The sequence below is a fragment of the Phasianus colchicus genome, chromosome 1, assembly GCF_987193195.1.
Source record: "Phasianus colchicus chromosome 1, bPhaCol1.hap1.1, whole genome shotgun sequence".
Lineage (NCBI taxonomy): Eukaryota > Metazoa > Chordata > Aves > Galliformes > Phasianidae > Phasianus > Phasianus colchicus.
The window spans coordinates 30,322,491-30,341,189 of record NC_143436.1 but is presented as its reverse complement, the minus strand read 5'-3'; the positions used below and the strand labels follow the sequence as shown (position 1 = coordinate 30,341,189).

Below are 18,699 nucleotides of genomic sequence, written 5' to 3'. Positions count from 1 at the left end.
ATATAGTTTAAAACAGTCAGAATCTGTAGTCATGAAAAAAGCCTTTGCATTCTTCATCACGAAATATAAGCCGGAACAGTGATAGTTTACACACAGATTGAAAATGGTTTTAAATAAAGCTGAAATCTGAGGCAAACTCAAGTTTATACAGAGTTCTGTTACTCACTTAAAAGAAAATAACTGACACTATGTGTAAGAACTGGATATTAGTGCAGTATAATCAGAATAAATCCAGGATTTACAGATACTATAAACAGTCCCAGTGACATTTCTACATACTCTAACATCAGTTGTAGAAATAAACTCATACACAAAAACCTTACAGCAATTTTGTTATTGCTCTTATTTAAAGAAACTTTTTTTTTTAAATGAATTTAACTCATCTTTAATAGATTGAAGAATTCATGCTTTCTTATATAAAACCTTTATTTTATCATCCTGGCCTTTTGGAAACAGGATAAGGCACAATTTGGTAATCAGTTAACACAAAACTCTGTTCTGAATACAGGAATTAAATGCATTCTTCACACGAAGATTTTTTGTTTTAAACTGAGAGTCAGCAGATCACGGAGATTCCTCTTTCAAAAAAATAGTGACTTCCAAAGTCAAAATTAATAAATTAATAACAGGTGAAAATAAACCAATACTGTAAGCGATTCTAGTCATGCTGTGTTAGCACAAATTTAAGGAGCTGAAACCTTTCTGATGATTATATAGGCAAAAAAGTGTAAAACAGACATGGATGAAAATCATTATGAAATTGCTAGAATTACATTTCTCAAAGTTTCCTTTCACAACAGGCTCTAGCAATTAAGAATAATCTACAGGAAGAATAAATAGCAGGATATTTTCAGGAGAGATTAACATTAGCTTTTTCTTTTCTGAAAGTAGATACGTGGAGATCGATTTATGAGGCTATATAAAAATGACAATTATCCAAGTTGTCAAGAATCAACAAGATAAGGGGTTTATCAACTCTAATCAGAGGTAGCACCAAGTCAGCTATATATTCTTATGAAAAACAATTACTGGCATACTCACTTTTCTGTTAGAGACTTTGCTTCTGAAGACCCATTACCTGGAAAAAGAGTAAAAAGCAACTGAAATTAGTGAAAAATGCATATAAACTCAAAAAGTAATTTTCTGTAAGTAAACCAAACATTTAAAATCTAAATCCCTTTGCTGCCCACCCTTCTTAATTTGTTTGGATTAGTACAGGGTAATTCACTCAGCTCAGAAAGAATATGAATGTCAGCTAAATTCAGAATACCAAAAACCTTTATATGAAAAAATATTGTAAGCATATTTTCTGAAACAAAAAATAATAATACTCAGAGCTTTGTTTTTCTATTATGACCTTTTTCCAGATAGCAGTCACCCACATTCATGTACATGTCCATCACAGATTATGAGATAGCAGCCCACATTTCCATTTCTATCACTGTTTTAGAAGAATACTGAAACTTGTAAGAATTATTAGTACTTGGGCCCCCCCAAAATGGAAAAAAAGGTAGAACATTGTATGACAAACACCAATGGACTGAAGGAAAAAAAAAATATTCACAATTTTATAGACAAGAAGAAAGAATGGAAAGGCAAAGAGAAATGAAAAAAAAAAAAAAAAATCTCATAAGTAAGAAGATTTTCAATTAAAAAGAAAATGGTGACAATTAATAAGACAACCAATTACCAAGTACGCTATCCAAAACTGGCAAGAAAAAAGGGAAAAAAAAAGCTTTTATATAGAGGACTAAATGGACAGTTTTTAGATGGAACCAATGAAAGTGAGGATGTTTCCCAAAATACAAGAAGAATATATGTACACACACACACACACACACACTGAAAGGGAGAAAAGCACATTTCTCAGCATTCTGAACACACCTCATCTGTTTCTATAGTAAAAGCTTCTTAAACAACGTGACCTAATCAGAATACAGCTTTAATAATATTGATGATGTGCCAAAACATTTCAAATCAATTTGAGAAGATTCCATTAACGAGTTTTCAGGGTAGCAACCTCAAGCTTTCTGTGCTACATTACCTGTTCTCTCAGGACAATCTTGTTTCAAAACAAAGATTAAAAATAAATACTTATTTTTGTTTCATACCATAATTTCCCTGTGACTGACACCATCTTATATTGGCACATACATCAAAGATAGTTATATTTCTTCACTATCATGAAATGTAACGACCCACAATATTAACTTAAATCGCCTTCTTTTTGATCTTGGTCAAAGGTGACCGTTTTTGCTATAGCAAGTTCTTTATTTTCTCAAATGCTGCTACATCATTGTATACAGAAGACATTGGATGGATGCAGCACAAGCTGCTCTATGGCAGCCTGCTGCCAAGGTTGGCTTGGCTCCACTTATCACAAGGCTGCATCTTGCTATGCACTGTTACAGCAGAGCTAACACTAAAAGGTTTTCTTCATCATGAAGATTACACGGGTCACTTAAACATCAGATTTCTACACAAGTGAGTTTTCTTCATCAATCAACAGTTAATTTTTCTTTTCTTCCTAAGGAACATTAACAAGCTAAAAAAAGCTGACGTCTGTGAAAACAGCCCATTACTCTGCAATGTTTTGCACATCATTCTTGTCTGTTTACACTTTCTTGAGATATCAATTTTAATCACTGCTAGAAATATCAACTTCACAGAGTTTGGAATATTTCAGTGTATGCTATCAACCTTCTATAGAATCTATATTGTTGCTCCAAAAACATGCAGCTTTCTAGCCCAGATGCCATACTTGAATACAGCATAAAACCAAGATTGTGCTCTAAATCGAGAGGCAAGGCAGCTGTACTGTTCTTGCTGCTACTGAAACATATTTGGCTTTATACCGTTACTGTGACAAACTCTGACAATTGACAAACATGGACTAATCTTGTCCTTCCCATGTTTTGGAAAGTTCTCAAAAAATAAAAAATAAGTAATTATAATTAAAAAAAATACATGATCCTGTATAAATAAGATATAGGAAAGATGCTGAAGACTCTGGTCTTCTCACAGCCAGTTTCACAACAGCCAGCTATTGTTTCTTTGATGACAGACACACTGAAAATGCAGCTCTTTCCTGCAGCACTGAGAATCAGAGAATGGTTTAGGTTGGAAGGGACCCTTAAAACCACCTAGTTCCAACCCCCCTGCTATAGGCAGGGACACCTCCCACTAGATCAGGTTGCTCAAAGCCCCATCCAGCCTGGCCTTGACTGCTTCCAGGGAGGGGACATCCACAGCCTCACTGGGCAACCTGTTCCAGTGTCTCACCACCCTCACAGTAAAGTGAAAAACTTCTTCCTAATATCTAGTCTAAATCTACCTTCTTCCAGTTTAAAGCCATTTCCCCTCCTCCTGATGCTATCTGCCCTTATAAAAAGTCCATCCCCAGCTCTCCTGTAGCTCCGCTTCAGGTACTGGAAGGCTGCTGTAAGTTCTCCCCACAGCCTTTTCTTCTCCACTCTGAAGAGCCCCAGCTCCTTCAGCTTTTCCTCATAGGAGAGGTGCTTCAACTCCCTGATCATCTTCATGGCCCTCCTCTGGACCTGCTCCAACAAATCCATGAAGGCAGATTTGATAATTCTTCAAATACACTCTGGCATTCCTAGCTAGACAGGAAGCAAAATGGATGAACTGGAGTTTGGGGCAGGCTGAGAACACTGAGCAGTCACAGTTCTATATTATAACTCAAAGCATCAGAACTGTGAGAGGAAAGTATTGATTAAAAAAAAAAAAAAAAAACAGAACAGAAATGCAGAGAGAATCCACCTCTTCCTAATAGGAATGGAGAGAATGCTTTGGGAACTAATATTAAGATTAATCTTTATCTCTTTCTGTGAACACACACAGTTACCAATATCCCATCTTTCATCATTATCAATGCCATGAAAAGAATATCCTGCCAACCTGCAATGGTACTGCTCCATTATTGGTGTTAATACAACATCTGCACGGAGCACCACCTCTGCAATGCCTTTCCATCTTGCAGCATGAACAGCCCGACAACAAAATATGTCAGCTCACCACATCATTGTCGTAACAGGTCAAAATTGTAATGCTTTCAGCATTTATGCTTGAAGGTACCAAGAAATACTGAGTATTTCAGCAAGAGGAATTAATACCTCTCCAACTCTACTCAGCACTTCTAGATCTCTTCGTATCCCTCCTACAGACTCTTTGCTCTCTTGAAGTCCCAAATGCCTAGATTGAAGAACTAATCACAAGAATTTATATCACAACCCTAACCTAGGGCAAAGAGCCTACTCACATGCTGTCAGAGAGCAGACTTCAAATGCTGAAACATGTAGGTTGCTATAAAGTAATGCCTCGTATTTATTTCCACAGAAACTACAACAGATACAAAGAGCACAATAACACTGTTTGTTAGAGGAAATTCTAAGCTACAAAACACTACTTTTGAATGTAGTCAACGTGATTAGCTGTGCATTTTTGCCAGCAACGACCAAGAGCCTGCACGATGCATTCATAAAAGAAGGCACTAATGGAGATGACCCACTGTTGCTGTCACCACTGCTGAAATGCAGCACCTTACTGTGCTAATGCCCACTGCATGGTCTCCAGAAACATTCAGCAAGCGTTGATGAGTGGCAATGGCCACAATTCTTTTCTACAGGAGGAATTCAACAACACACCTTTGCTTTGTATGAACTTCCACGTCAGACACCGTTGTGTCAGACTGCCCCTCTGCTGCCATCACTTGCACGGCAACAAAACCTAACGCAGTATTGGTGGGAAGGCTCAGCCTCTACGACCTCTGATGTTGTGGACCAACATAATAAAAAAGGAGGCAGTACTTTTGAAGCAGCCCTCGTGCAAAGACTCTAAGTGAGTTGCAGGACGCCCCACTGTTAAGCTGAGCATCGAGATGCATTCTAGGACATCCAAGGAAGTCGGACAGGTGACGTGGGTCTCAGGCCGCCCTGCAGAAGCAGCCAGGTACTGCCCCTGCTCAAGGAGCCGCACCGAAGGCACCTGCAACGGGTTCGCACCGCCTTCGAGAGCTAACTCGTGTAACTACACAGAACTACAGCTCTCCCTGTCAGAACAAAACGATTGAACTGAGAACGAAAGTAACTCGTCACCCGCAGGCTTAGAGGATGAAAATAAAGTTGAAGAAGTGAGGTTTGTGCCTCCTGCTGCCCAGGCTCACGCAGGCTGCCGACACCCCTCGTGCCGGCATCAGCAGCAGCCGTCCTCCCCTTCCCCTCCCCGCCTCTCTGTCCCCGCGCTCCCAGGGCCGGAGATACCCGGGACCCCGGCGCCGCTCCGCGCTGCCTCCGCCGCCCAACGCGGCGTGCCGGAGGTGCCGCCTGCCCGCCTCGCGCCGCAGCCCCACCGGCCGCCCTCGGCACCCCGCGCTCGGAACCGCGCTCACCTCCGCCGCGTCCCACTCCGCAGCCTCGCTCCCGCCGCTTCCGGCGCCGCTCGGGCGTTAACGGAAGCGCCCGGCTCGCTCGCAGCGCTCGGCGCGAGTCGTTGCGCGTCAGCGGAAGAGTGGGTCGGGCCGGGCCGTGCGGTGTGGGCCGCTGTGTCGCAGCATGGGCGCCAGCGCGCGTTGAGCGCCGCTGTGCCGGGTAGGGCCGCAGCGGGGCCGGGGGGAGGGGGCTGCGCGTGGGTCGCGGCTGGGCGCCGCGCTGGGCTCGCTGAGTGCGGAGTAGCGATGGCGCTGCGCAGGGCTCGGAGGGCGGCCGGGGCGTGCGGGTGAAGGCTGCGCTGTGCAAGTTTCTTGACGGGCTGCTGCCCTCGACCTCGGTGTCGGTCTGGCCGTCTTATCGCGGGCGGCACCAAAGTGGGGTGGCCGGCAGGGCGAGGGAGCTGCTTGTTCACCTCTGCTCTAACGCCTGGCCTTAAGTATTAAACGTGGAGGTTGGCGGCCTTGCGTGTGGCAGGGGGTTGGAGATTCGTGATCCCTGAGGTCCCTTCCAACCCTGGCCATCCTGTGATTCTGTGTGATTCTGTGCTCTGCCCGCGTGAAGCCCCAGATGGAGAACCACATCCAGGCCTGGGCCCCTGGCACGAGAAAGATGTGGGTCCAGAGGAGAGCCGTGAAGGCAGTCTGGGGGCTGGAGCAGCTCTCCTGTGAAAGGAAGGTTGAGGGAGCTGGGCTTGTTCAGCCTGGAGAAGATAAGCTCCAGGGAGACCTCGTTGAGGCCCTCTGGTACTTAAAGAGAGCATGTAAGCAGGAAGGAAATTGGCTTTTTATACGGGCAGACAGTGGTAGGACTAGGGGAACAGTTTTAAACCAAACAAGAGGAGATTTAGATGAGGTGTCAGGGGAAATATGCCCCTGAGAAGTGGTGAGGCACTGGTATGTGCTGCCCCCATAGGCTGTGGGTATCCCAGCTGTGGAGGCTCTGGGCAGCCTGAGCTGCTGGGTGGTAACTGCCCATGGCACAGGGGTTGGAATGAGGCAGTCTTGGAGGTCCCTTCCAACCCATGGCTTTCTAGAGTTCTGGGATTTGGGTCTAAGTTGGCGGCAACTTATTGCCATAACCGATAGCTTGTTGATTTGGCACTAAGCTCTGTTAATGCAATTAAATTAGAACTAAAACGTGGCATTTTAAGTGTCGAGATAGAGGTTAGGCCTGAGTGACATCTGGACCGAGTGGTTTATCCACAACTATTTATATGTCTTGAATTCATTAAGTCACAGTTCTGACCTTACTGCTGTGTATTTAAAACAAGTCAAAAATTTATGCGTAAGTTGCAATTTTGTTGGTTTTGTAAGGGATGAAAATATTGGTAACTTCAGATCTCGCTTGATGTTTCAGAGCCATCTGAACTGTTTTGGTGATGTCCTTCTTCTATTCTGTCCTGGGACAGTGTAGGAAAATCAATTACTGAAATGAATCATTGTCTTTTTTTCTGACATTCTCAGTGTGAGTGACAGACGTGGCACTGAGTATCTTGGATTCAAGCGAAGCATACTTCTGTAATCAGCGTATTTTGCAGGAGACTGCATCATTACTGACAGATGGTTCTCATCAAGGAATGACTTCTTTGTGTTGTTGGAAAAGACCAAAAAGGTTGAATTCAAGAAGTCATGCTGGTGACAGATATCTCCATCCCAAAAGTTAGTATGTGAAAATAATAAATGAAGAAAGCATTAATATTGCAGAGGCTGTTACGTTAATGGGAGTTCTGCTCAACCCCATGGAGATAATGTACTGGCTTCCAGCAGGTGCTTTAAAGTTATGTATCCAAGTAGCACCTTGCAGACTGGGGAAGCCACATAAAAGCATTCATTATAAAAACAGAAACGTTTCCATTTGCTGTAGCAGGGTATAGAAGCCAGATTATGCGTGACTCCCAGGCGAGTCCTGTGGCAACTAGAAAGCTCAGATGCTTGTTTTCATTTTCTTATTTATTTATTTATTATTTTTATGTTAGTCTGTGAAGTGAAATCCTATAGAGTAGACAGACTGGTGATGAAGGAGAAAGAATGTAATGAAAATATGTTGAACTTATATTGGACTGTTTATGGTGTTAGAGAGTTCCTGAAGTAAAAGAACTCTGAGCCTTGTAATGGAAGAGTTTATAATCTGGGGAGTTTAGCTTCAAACAAAAAATGGCTATTTTTTACACTTACCTTTTCCTCGTACTGGAAAACATCATATATGTAAATATGAAGCTGCTATATCATGATTGGTGTCTATTAGTAGAAAAACAAAACAAAAACCCATCCTTCATATCCCAACAGTGGCTTGGAGGTAATTTTTGTTTGATTGTTTTTAAAAAAGTAGATCTTTTTGTTTAAGGTTTATAGAGGTGGGAAGAACTGTGGTAGTAGTTGGGTCTAAAATTGCATTTATACCATTGTATTCACAACAGATAACAAGAAATCTGCATTTTTAATATACTTAAGCTTTTGGAAAGATTGATTTTTGTAAACTCTTTATTATAAACCATCCCAGTGACCCTTAGTATTTAGAGTAGGATGCTGTTCTGCAGATCCTGAAGTTGTAGATTTGAAACTTTGCCAATTGGAAAATGGGAATGGCACTGTAGCTTTATGGTTGCTTCTCAGTTTATTAAAACTGTTGTGTGTTGAAGGTAAGATGACTGAAATACCAGCACTATAGCCCTGAACAATACCATTATGTAGGCAGTCAGAACTACAACACTGATTCACTTAAATTTTTCTGGGGAACTGGAAACAAAGCTAAGCCTTAGCTGGCTAACAGGCTGCAACTTTTTCAGTTTGCACCTGGAATAAGTAGTGCACAGCTAAAAACTGATTTTCTAGCTTGTGTTGGTAGTAATTTTGTATTGGCCGAGCAATTAGGCTTGTAGTAATCTTCATACAACATATTGCTTTCTTTTTGGAGGCTTGCACAGCAGTGCTGTGAGATATGCAAGCTGACTGGTGCCCAGTCACACTAGTCTTGCTGGCATCTGTTCATTAATACCCATCCTGCTTGATCTCCAGCTAGAAGGTGCTCCAGCTTCTGTCATATTAGGCAGGCTAAATTGCTATCTGCAGCCACATGAGGTTCATGTCTGCTGTTACAAAATATTGCACTGGTGATACGCCATAATGCAGCACTGAGGGAGTGCTTACCACGTCCTTTGCATTGAGCTGCCTGTCTGGATAACTGCACTGAGGACATCTATTTGTGTGGTGCGGTGCAGGGTCTGGTTAGGCTTGTCAAGGATACTAATGCCAAGCAGCGAGGAATTCGGGATAATAAATCAAGGCTGCGTAACACCAGATGCAATGCGTGGCCTTTCTTGCAAATTTATTCTGTTTTTGTTTGCTTAACCTTTATGTTGCCATTTCCACTGGTGCCAAAAAAAACAGTCTCTGAATGTGGAAAAACTCAAAATTCAATCGCTTAAAAACTGACGCTTAAATGAGTTGTGATACATGAAGCTTGTCAGAAAAGAGAAACAAAGCAGTTAGATAACAGGTTTCTTCTAGGAGCGTTGTATCTTCGATTACTAAATGTTGAAATGCTAGAAAATAACCAAAGATGGATTAGAGTCTGACATTAGTTACTTTGTTGGCAACTGACGCTTTCATTTAATCAAACTCCCTATGCAGAAAGTCCTTTAACATGCTGTATGTGTTCCGTGGCGGATATTGATTTATTCGGTTTCTTTCATCCTTTCATCAGCTTTCATCTGCATTTTAAAATGAATTGGTCTTATAGAAATGGCTTGATCTCAGTATGGCAGGCAGCTAGGAATCAGAGCTACCAAGAAGAGGGAGTAAGGCTGCGGGAAACAGGATAAGTAGGTATTAATAGGGCTGTGTAGGAAATTTTTTTTGCTATGTTCTTTGGTGTCTTTTATTCTGATCTTGCATTTTACTCATTTGGACCAAATCCTATCTACTGATAGGATCTGAAGCAAGAAGAGCTTTCCACAGACTTTGGTGCCACTTAAAATTTTGGGGAAAGTCCCAACATGAGGAAAACCCCAGTTTGCTCTTTATTTAAAGTTAATTCAGTCATTCATTGCTTTGCATAAGATAATGTGTATGTAGTTGCAAGATAGGATGAGGTGATAGAGTCATAGAATGTCTTGGGTTGGAACGGAATAGCTTGAAAGAGACCATCCAGTTCCAACCCTGCACCCTGGGTGGAGCTGCCACCCACATCTGTATCAGATTGCCAGGGCCTCATCCAGGCTGGCCTTGAACACCTCCAGGGATGGGGCATCCTCAGCTTCTCTGGGCAGATGTGCCAGTGCCTCACTGCCCTCCGAGTAAATAATTTCTTCTTTGTCCTATCACTATCTGCCTGTGTAACAAGTCAGTCTCCCTTCTGTTCATAAGCACCTCTCAAATTCTGTAAGGCCTCAGTGGAATCCCTCTGGAGCCTTCTCTTTTCCAAGCAGAACAAGCCCCACTCCCTCAGCCTTTCTTCATAGGAGAACTGCTCGAGCCCTATGATCATCTTCCTGACCCTCCTCTGGACCTGCTGCAATAGCTCTGCATCCTTGTGCTGGGGCCAGTACTCAGGTGGGGCCTCACAAGGGCAGAGCAGAGAAAAACAATTGCATTCTCACCTCACTGGCCATGCAGCATGTTGAAAAACTTTTAAAATTGTCTCATTATTTCTAGGCATAGTGTTGGTACTCAGCATCCATAACTTAAAAGAGGTTAGGATAGAGAATGTCTGTGGGATTTCCATGGTTCCTGCTGGTATAAAACTGCTTAATCAGGAGGAGGAGCATCTCAGGAAGATGCTGCCCATAACCTGCTCTGGAAATCTACAATTCCAGAGCAGTATAGTATAGAAGCACAAGTAATGAATTGAGGAGGAAATGTGTGCTGTCTTGACAGCTGAGATATGCTTTTTAAAGCCAATGCAGTTTATTTTCTTTCTTCCCAATAGTTAGGACTCTGCTTTAGGAAAGCTTTTCCTTTTTTTCTTAACTAAATGTAGTTTAGTCTACGTTGAATCCAACTGAGCTGGAACTAATGAAAAGAGTCAGATCATGGTGGTACATGAGTGAAGGTTATTAATTTCACATATTGGCCAGAATGTTTAATAAATGGAGAGAGAGCCTTAGTACACTAATGTGCCAGTTACTGGTTGACTGGGATGGGAAAAAATATGCTTTAGAGCAAAGGGAGGGGGATGAATATAAGGGCAAACATGAATTTCATGTAAAAATGATGAAAGGGAAATGAAAGCTGTGCTTTCTTGCATTTTTATCACAGCCAGCTGTGTTTGAAAAACAATTTGGAAAAAAAGTGAAAAGTCTTATAACTGTTTTGTTGAGCTTTTTTAATTGCTTGCATCTTGAATACAGTTTAATTCATTTCTCTTTCTTCTTTCATCAGGAAAATGAGTGGAGGGTTGGCACCAAGCAAAAGCACAGTCTATGTGTCCAATTTGCCCTTTGCTTTGACAAACAATGATCTGTATAGGGTAAGTTTTCAAGAGCCATGTTGCTTAGTCTAAACTTAGTGACAACAATTTTGAGTATAAATACAATATTGATATGGATCTCTTAGAAAAGTTTATCTCAAAAAAATTATTAATAATTAAATATAATTGTCTGTAGTTAAATCTTTTTTATTTTGTTCTGTATTTCAGATTTTTTCCAAGTATGGAAAAGTTGTCAAGTAAGTGATCTGATTATAGCCTGTTCTCATTTTAAAATATTTGATGTCTTTGGTTGACTTGAACGTATTGTGCTCTTTATGATTTAAACATTAAATGTCTAACTGTATTGAAGTCCTGTTCATTTTTAATAAAGTGTAGATTTAATAACTGGGAGTTCTTGCACATATACTGTAAGAGTATCTGCGTTGGAAACAAGCACTGTTGGTAATCACTTCTCAAGAGCAAGTAGAATGTTCATATATAGCAGCAATTGTTTCTCTAAAGTAGCTGAAACAATATTCTTCTGGTAAGTGCTGCTAGGTTGAGAACTGTTGGAGTGGAAGCTTCTACATGTGTGAGCTAGATGTCGCAGTTATTACAACCAGTTCCCACAACTGCAATGTACAATTCCTCTGTGGTTGTAGGTTGATTTGTTATTGTCACTGTTTAAGATTGGACGTAAGGCTGCATGATATGTGCTCTTTATATGTGCCACATTCACAAATAAGATTTGGGAATACCTATCTCCACACTGAAATAATAGAAATAAATGCCATGATAAGAAACTTGCTGGGTTTGTATGCTCTGTTTTTAACTGATTGGAATAACAAAACTAGATTTGACTTTTCAACTCTGTATGAGCAAATATCTGCTCTAACATTCACACACAGAATCACACAGAATCACAGAATGGCCAGGGTTGGAAGGGACCTCAAGGATTGTGAATCTCCACCCCCCCTGCCACATGCAGGGCCACCAGCCTCCCCATTTAATACTAGACCAGGCTGCCCAGGGCCCCATCCAATCTGGCCTTGAACACCTTCGGGACGGGGCATCCACAACCTCTCTGGGCAGCCTGTTCCAGCACCTCACCACTCTCTCTGTAAAGAACTTCCCCCGGACATCCAACCTAAATCTTCCCTCCCTCAACCTAAAACCATTTCCCCTTGTCCTGCAGTTATCTACTCTTTCAAAGAGTTGATTCCCCTCCTGTTTGTAGGCTCCCTTTAAGTACTGAAAGGCTGCAATGAGGTCACCCTGCAGCCTTCTTTTCTCCAGGCTGAACAAGCGCAGCTCCCTCAGCCTGTCTTCGTAACATTCATTGGCTGCTGTAATCATTTTTCGTATATAGAGCTATTCAGAGTTTGTGAAGTCTCAGCAATGTGTTTCAGTGGACAAAATAGCAGGAAATGCCAATCAGGATGTTAGACAAAATGCAGGAGAGCTAAGCCCTTATGTAGGATTCTGACAGACATGCAGTGACCAGTGCAACTGGGCAGCTTCAGTCTTTCTTTCCAGGTTCGGGGTACTTGACCTGTTTTAGCTGATTGCTGAACAACTGACTTAGAAAAAACCTGTTGTAGTAGCACGGGGTTTAATAACTATTGATGAACCTATTCTTCATAAATTTGTCACTTCTGACCTCCCTGCTATCCTTTGGTAAGGAGTTTCACAATCTAAAACTATGTATGTGGTTTGTGTGTGTTGGGAGCAGGGGTCTTCTACTATGGCTTTTGAACTTGTTTGGATACTTAACTGCATGAAGTAATGAAGTATGATACAGTGCTTATTTTAAAGGTGCTATAGCAGCCTCCTTTCTCTTTTCTGTTAATAGTTTCTCATGGTTTTGCCTAACATATGCCACAGAAATGATGTTTTCGGATGCCTGTACTGAAGAAATCCTGTTCTGCATTGTTTGGGAAACCGAGTAACTTTGAACTCACAGCTCTATTTGTATGGTTTCTGTTTGCCTCACCTGTGTATTACTTCACAAAAAAAGAATCACTTCCTAATACCTAATTTTTCCGGACGTTTTGCCTGTTTGCTGTCAGAAATGGAACTAACTGCAGACTCACAGAATAGCATGTGTAAAATACCATCGTGGAACAACTTTGTGTTTAGCAAAATTTGCTACCTAACTCTTTGTCCCTTTGCAAGCTGACCTGACTCTCAACAGTGCAGATAGAATGGATTTTACTGGCTTTTCAGCTTCACGATGAAAAGTGATCCTTGTTAGTGTTAGTTTCCTTTTTGTGACTAATTATTAATTCCCAAGAAAAGCCTTTGCAAAAGTTAGCTTGTTTTCTGGAGAGTCTTTGTTAAGGGACATTAAACACTCCATTTCACAGAAAGTTTTATAGTTTCAATTGAATCAGTTCTAACTTAATTGAAGAAGCTTTAATTGGCTTTTTTTGAGGTGTGAGTTGACTCAGCAAAATCATACTGACTTCTCTTTCTTACTAAACTTTTCACCTCACTATATACTGATGATTATGAGTTCAGAAGTCAGACTTCCTAGGGTTCCAAGAAGCTGCTGACTTAGTGAAGGTTTGTCATGCATTGTGTTATTAAGTGCTGCGTTAACATCCCAATCAGAAGTCTGACAGTCATTTTGGGGTTCCACTGGAACTCTTGGGAGAATATCTTGTAAAAAGAACGAATGGAATTGGTCTAAACTCAGTTTTATTGACTCTTCAACACATTGTTGGGTGCATCCTTGTCAAAGAGGCTTTGATACAAAACCTGTTCTATGCTCTGTCTATACATGCGTTTGGGGGAAAATTGACTGTTTTTACTGAGCTTTTGTCTTACAGTTTTTACTATGTAGATCATCTGTTATACTTTTTTCTAGTGGGCTTTCTGTTTTTGAACTGTTGAGAGTTCATTGGTTGGTTGGTTTGGTTGGATTTAGATTATTTGTTGGTGCTACTACCTCTTATGATTTTATATTGCTTTATGGCTGAACCTTGTTCTACCTCCTAAGTGAGACACAGGCAGGAGTTTATTCTTTTAGCTTTGAACATATATTTTTACATACGTGCAGACTGCCATCCTGTTTCCCATTGATGTTTTCTAGGACTAAATACAATTGACATAAGAGCAAAATAATCGAGGTTGGGTGGTTTTCATTCTTTTTCTTTGTGTTTGCTGGGTAAGAGTCTTAAATTTGCTACCATCTCCGTTGTTTCCAATGTCAGACTGAAGATTTGGCTTCGTGTCATGTAAATTAACACATGTATTCCTAACCTGCTTGGATTCCAGTTGGAGAAACTTGTAGAGAAATACTGTAAAATGCTTATTATTTTCCATTGTGTACCTGTTTGGCTGGTAAAAATATATAATTTATATATATTTATATATAAAATATTATAATATCTATATATAATATAATATCTATATATTATTTTTGGCTGCAAAAATATATACTCTGTTTGGATGCAGTTCAATACACTGCTTTTTCAGCAATTATAGCAATGGTCAAGATTACTCCTGAATTTTAATTTCACCTCCAGTATGTATAATTCCCTCCAGTTACACTGTCTGCAAATCTAAAGTGTGTGTTATTCATTCTGAAGCCATTCAGGAGAATAAGGCATGGTAGTGGACTAGAATGATGTGGAGAGACTCCTCAGACTATTTTCAAATCATCTCCAATGTACCTGCAAGCACAAAGTGTGGTTAGCTGTTCCTTTGAATTTAATCTTTCTATTGTTAAGTATGCTTTTTTCCCTTTTTGCTGCCTGGCTAAGCTAAGATCCTATTGAGATCTTTCTGGAAAAATGTCTCTAAAACAATTCTAGCATATCAATAATGTGGCTATATGTTTTCAGAGTTACTATCATGAAAGACAAAGACACCAGGAAGAGCAAAGGAGTTGCCTTTATTTTGTTTCTGGATAAAGAATCTGCACAAAACTGTTCCCGAGCACTCAATAACAAACAGGTAAGTTATGGAAAGTTGTTGTGGTGGAAGGGTAGGGTTTGCACTTCCAAAAATTTACTTTTTTTCTCCTATTTGCTGTAGCTGTTTGGAAGAGTAATAAAAGCAAGTATTGCCATTGATAATGGAAGAGCAGCAGAATTCATTCGCAGACGGAACTACTTTGATAAGTCAAAATGTTATGAATGTGGGGTGAGTAAAACAAAAAATAAAATAACATATTCCATATTTTGACTTTCAGCTTATTTCTTCAGTTTCACCAGTAATAATACTGTGGTGTTAAAATATGTTTGCTGTTGTTATCAATTTGCATAGCAGTTTTACCATTGTCCAGAATGACAAAACTGGAGGGATGGGGGAAAAATGTGTGTACAACAACTGCTTAACATGCTGGTGAGCAAGACAAAGCATCATTATAATAATGTTATATGAGAAGGAACAGCTCCTAATCTTTGCTTCAGAATATTCCTATTTGTAACCTTTTTGAGACCAAAAATGTCAACTCACTCATATTTCTTAAACTGTTAACACTGAAGTTTGTATCTCATCATGAGTATAAACCATACTGTCCTGTATTCTGATGTTGCAGCAGCAGCTAAAGTTAATCTGGCTCGCACATAGTTGTTCTGAATTTGCAATTAAACATGCATATCACCACCAATCTCTTTGTTTCCATGGCAAGCTTATAAAGAGTTTGTCTTCTGTGTGCTAATTCAGCATTCCATTTATCTTATTAATTGCTTCAATTTTTTTTCCCCTGTGAACTGTCTTCCATTAACTTCCCTTATTATATGTTTCAACATGTAGTGGTTGGTAATGATTTTTGTTAATTAATATTTCTTTTCCTACAAGGAAGCAGGACACTTAAGTTATGCTTGTCCTAAAAATATGCTGGGAGAGCGGGAGCCACCAAAGAAAAAAGAAAAGAAGAAGAGAAAGAAAGTTGTTGAACCAGAAGAAATGTATGTACATTTACTTACAAGTTACTACTTTGTTTAAGCAGCTTTTTCATATGGAACACTTAAAGATTTCTGTATTTTTCTCTCTCTGCACAATGAAGTGAGGAAGAAGAAGAAAGTGAAGAGGAAGGAGAAGATCCTGCTCTAGACAGCCTCAGCCAGGCTATAGCTGTTCAGGTACAAAATTGAAGTGTTGCATATTTATTTCTAAATGGAACTCTGCCTCCTTCTTTTAGCTATATTAGATACATGCATTGCATTATCTAATAAAGCTTTCCTCTCAAAACATATTTATAGCAGTTTTTGTTACATAGATAGTAATACAGCTGTCAGACTATCTGTCTTTGATACTTCATTACAGGCTCTTACTTCACTGAACAGTGCAAGCCTGAACTGGTGTTCAGATGTCATGACTTTCCAGTCCCCAGCTGTCCCCTGTGTACCCCCACTGCCCAAAAAAGTCCTCAGACTTTTTTTAAGATAACTTTGTCCCAAATATGACTTTGCTGATGTGCAACAGATTTACAGGACATAGTCTGAAAAAAATTGTGCAGATATGCAGAACTATACCCCCACTTGCATCCTGAAAAACCCTCCATGGTTAGAAATAAAACCAGTAAGCGTAAAGAAACCAGACAATATTTCCATTTCTCTCAATCCAAAGAATTTAACCAGGATAGTATATTTTCTAATAAAAATAGGAGACATCTATTTTAACTTTTAGCTGAATTACTTTCATATCCCTGAAGAATTGAATTCCCTGAATGAATGACTAGAAAAGGCAACAGATAGACTTCTTAGTGGAACAAATCTGACTCAACAGGCTCAAATGCAGTGTGCATCCCTGGCTTCACATCTCAGTTGCTCTGTAGCTCTGGAATTTCACTGTATTCATATAGGTCCCCTCTTTGAAAACAGAGAGTATTCCATCTGCATTGGTGCAGAGTACTCCTACTGCTTGAATGTGATAACTACTTTCGGAAGTGTTTTCTGAAATGCATTCGTAACACAATTTATCTGGAAATTGAGATAAATCCTCTAAATTCTTTAACTTGCTAAATAACGCATTGCCTATTAATAATTAGCATTATTATTTGTAATGCATCTTAATTTTTTCTTAATACTAGCTAATTCTGCTTCTTCCATTGTAGCAAGCCAAAATTGAGGAAGAGCAACAAAGGTGGACACAGACTGCAGGGGAATCTTCAATTTCAGATGACTCGAAACGTCCACGGATTAAGAAAAGTGCTTATTTCAGTGATGAAGAAGAACTGAGTGATTGAAGTAATAGTGTTTTATATGTGTATATATAATATATACGGTGTACATTTTGTAAAGTGGTACAAGTTGTCTGTAATACAGGTTTTTCTCGGTGTTGAAGACACAGAAAATCATGTTTCAGTTCTACCCTTCCCCTTGAACGTCTTATTTTTTGATCTCTCTGTCTCTATTCTCTCTCCATGTCTCCTCCACAACCCCCTCTTTTGCCTTAAAGGCAGCTTTTTACAAAAGTAGTGTGTTTCTATACTTAAATCCAGATGAATACCTGTGAGAATACTTCTTGCAGGTAGTATCTCAACCTGAACCCTGGGAGTAAAATCTTTCATTAAAGGAGTTTTCCTAAGAGGACTTCTTAGGATTGCTGTTAACACCTCAGATTCTTTATTAGTCTGTTTATTGTCTGTTTGGAAGCAGTGCTTTAGTAGTACTTCAGTGTTACATGATTGTTGCACTAGCTTCTCTGCATGGGGTTGTATTTCAGCTTTAACCATTGTACTAGTCTTTTAACACTTCATGCAGTAGTATAATAAATTACTGTTATATAAACTCGGTCTGTGAAATCATTTTGGAGTATACCTCTGTCTGTTGTCCAGAAGGATATTGAGATGCTGTTCTCCAGTTTTATGTACCGTTTGAGTCATTTGTTGTACATCTTTACAGCATTATGTAGTCATATACAATATAGACGTTGTATGAGATGCAAGTTAAAAGTGATGTGGTGATTAGGTCGTTCTTAAAATCAAGTCTCCGTATAGTTTAAAAAAGAGAATAGCCATATACTCTAAAAGTGGGAGGGTTCATATGTTTTAATATACTCTAATCTGATATTTGAAGTGTTCTGCTATGTTAAGAGCTTATACTGCACTTTTTTTTCCTGGCTGCAGTTTGGATGCCTAACACGTTAATTATGGTTACGCATTGATTTATAAATGTAGTTTTATCTAGTGTGCCTAACAGGTACTGAGCATAGCTCAGTCCTGTCTATATGCTTAGGTATCTGAATCTGCTGTTAAAACCCAAAGGCCAAAAAGATCCCTGTGTGCCTGAAAAGCAGCTTTAATTTGTCCTTGGAACTGTCACGGTCTAAGCAAAGTGTGTTGGCACCTATTTTGCACTGAAAGCTGTTCAAATCTTCTAAAAAGGGTATCCTGCTTAAATCCGTGTAGGGTTCTGGTCTTCTTCTCATGACTAAGGCTAAAGAACATCATGGAAGCATCAGGATCAGTACAAAGCCCTGCACCAATGATCACTCCCCAAACCATAGACACATGATGATGGTAATAACCTTTCTATGTCAGCCACTTCCTGTAGTCAGACTTTTCATTTTTAAGACTCACAATGTAAAACACATCTACACTTTCACACTTGAAAGAAGAGACCATCTGGCCTCTGTTTCTATTTTCAGCTCTTCCTGTTACTCATCAGGACTTGGTTTTCTTCCAAATATAGAAAATATAAATCTAAGTATACCATTACATATTTTTGGTTAATGCCAGTTTACATTCAGATATGTAAATGACTGTTTTAGCATGTGCAAACAAACCAAACACAACTATGTACACCCTTTAAGCATATACACAGCAGCATTCAGATAGTCATTCTAGGGTCTTCTGTTAATAATTTCAAAGAAGTTCAGAAATGAAAATAAT

At 39.9% G+C, this 18,699-nt stretch overlaps 2 protein-coding genes across 9 annotated transcripts in view; one reads left to right on the top strand and one right to left on the bottom strand.

Annotated features, from left to right (window-relative positions):
• The window catches only part of PPHLN1 (periphilin 1), a 73,638-nt gene extending 68,149 nt beyond the window's left edge, over nucleotides 1-5,489 (bottom strand). For 5 of the 7 annotated variants that reach the window (XM_031589569.2, XM_031589572.2, XM_031589573.2 and 2 more), the window contains exons 1-2: nucleotides 5,408-5,489; nucleotides 1,042-1,078 (exon numbers count right to left, since the gene is read on the bottom strand). In XM_031589569.2, the coding sequence (XP_031445429.1) occupies nucleotide 1,042 (1 nt within the window). In that variant the 5' untranslated portion in view covers nucleotides 1,043-1,078; nucleotides 5,408-5,489. Of the gene's footprint in view, nucleotides 1-1,041; nucleotides 1,079-5,114; nucleotides 5,234-5,279; nucleotides 5,339-5,407 lie in introns of those variants that run through there. The other 2 variants (XM_031589570.2, XM_090137829.1) reach the window with 2 other exon arrangements.
• On the top strand, nucleotides 5,475-17,596 carry ZCRB1 (zinc finger CCHC-type and RNA binding motif containing 1). Of its 2 annotated transcripts, none has more exons than XM_031589576.2 (8): nucleotides 5,475-5,606; nucleotides 10,826-10,913; nucleotides 11,082-11,110; nucleotides 14,702-14,813; nucleotides 14,895-15,002; nucleotides 15,663-15,772; nucleotides 15,871-15,946; nucleotides 16,921-17,596. In XM_031589576.2, the coding sequence occupies exons 2-8, from the start codon at nucleotides 10,830-10,832 to the stop codon at nucleotides 17,050-17,052; spliced, it is 651 nt and encodes a 216-aa protein (XP_031445436.1). In that variant the 5' UTR covers nucleotides 5,475-5,606; nucleotides 10,826-10,829; the 3' UTR covers nucleotides 17,053-17,596. The 2 variants fall into 2 exon arrangements, with proteins under 2 accessions (XP_031445436.1, XP_089993976.1); XM_090137850.1 differs by lacking the exon at nucleotides 5,475-5,606 and adding an exon at nucleotides 7,150-7,223.
• The last annotated feature ends 1,103 nt before the right edge of the window (nucleotides 17,597-18,699 follow it).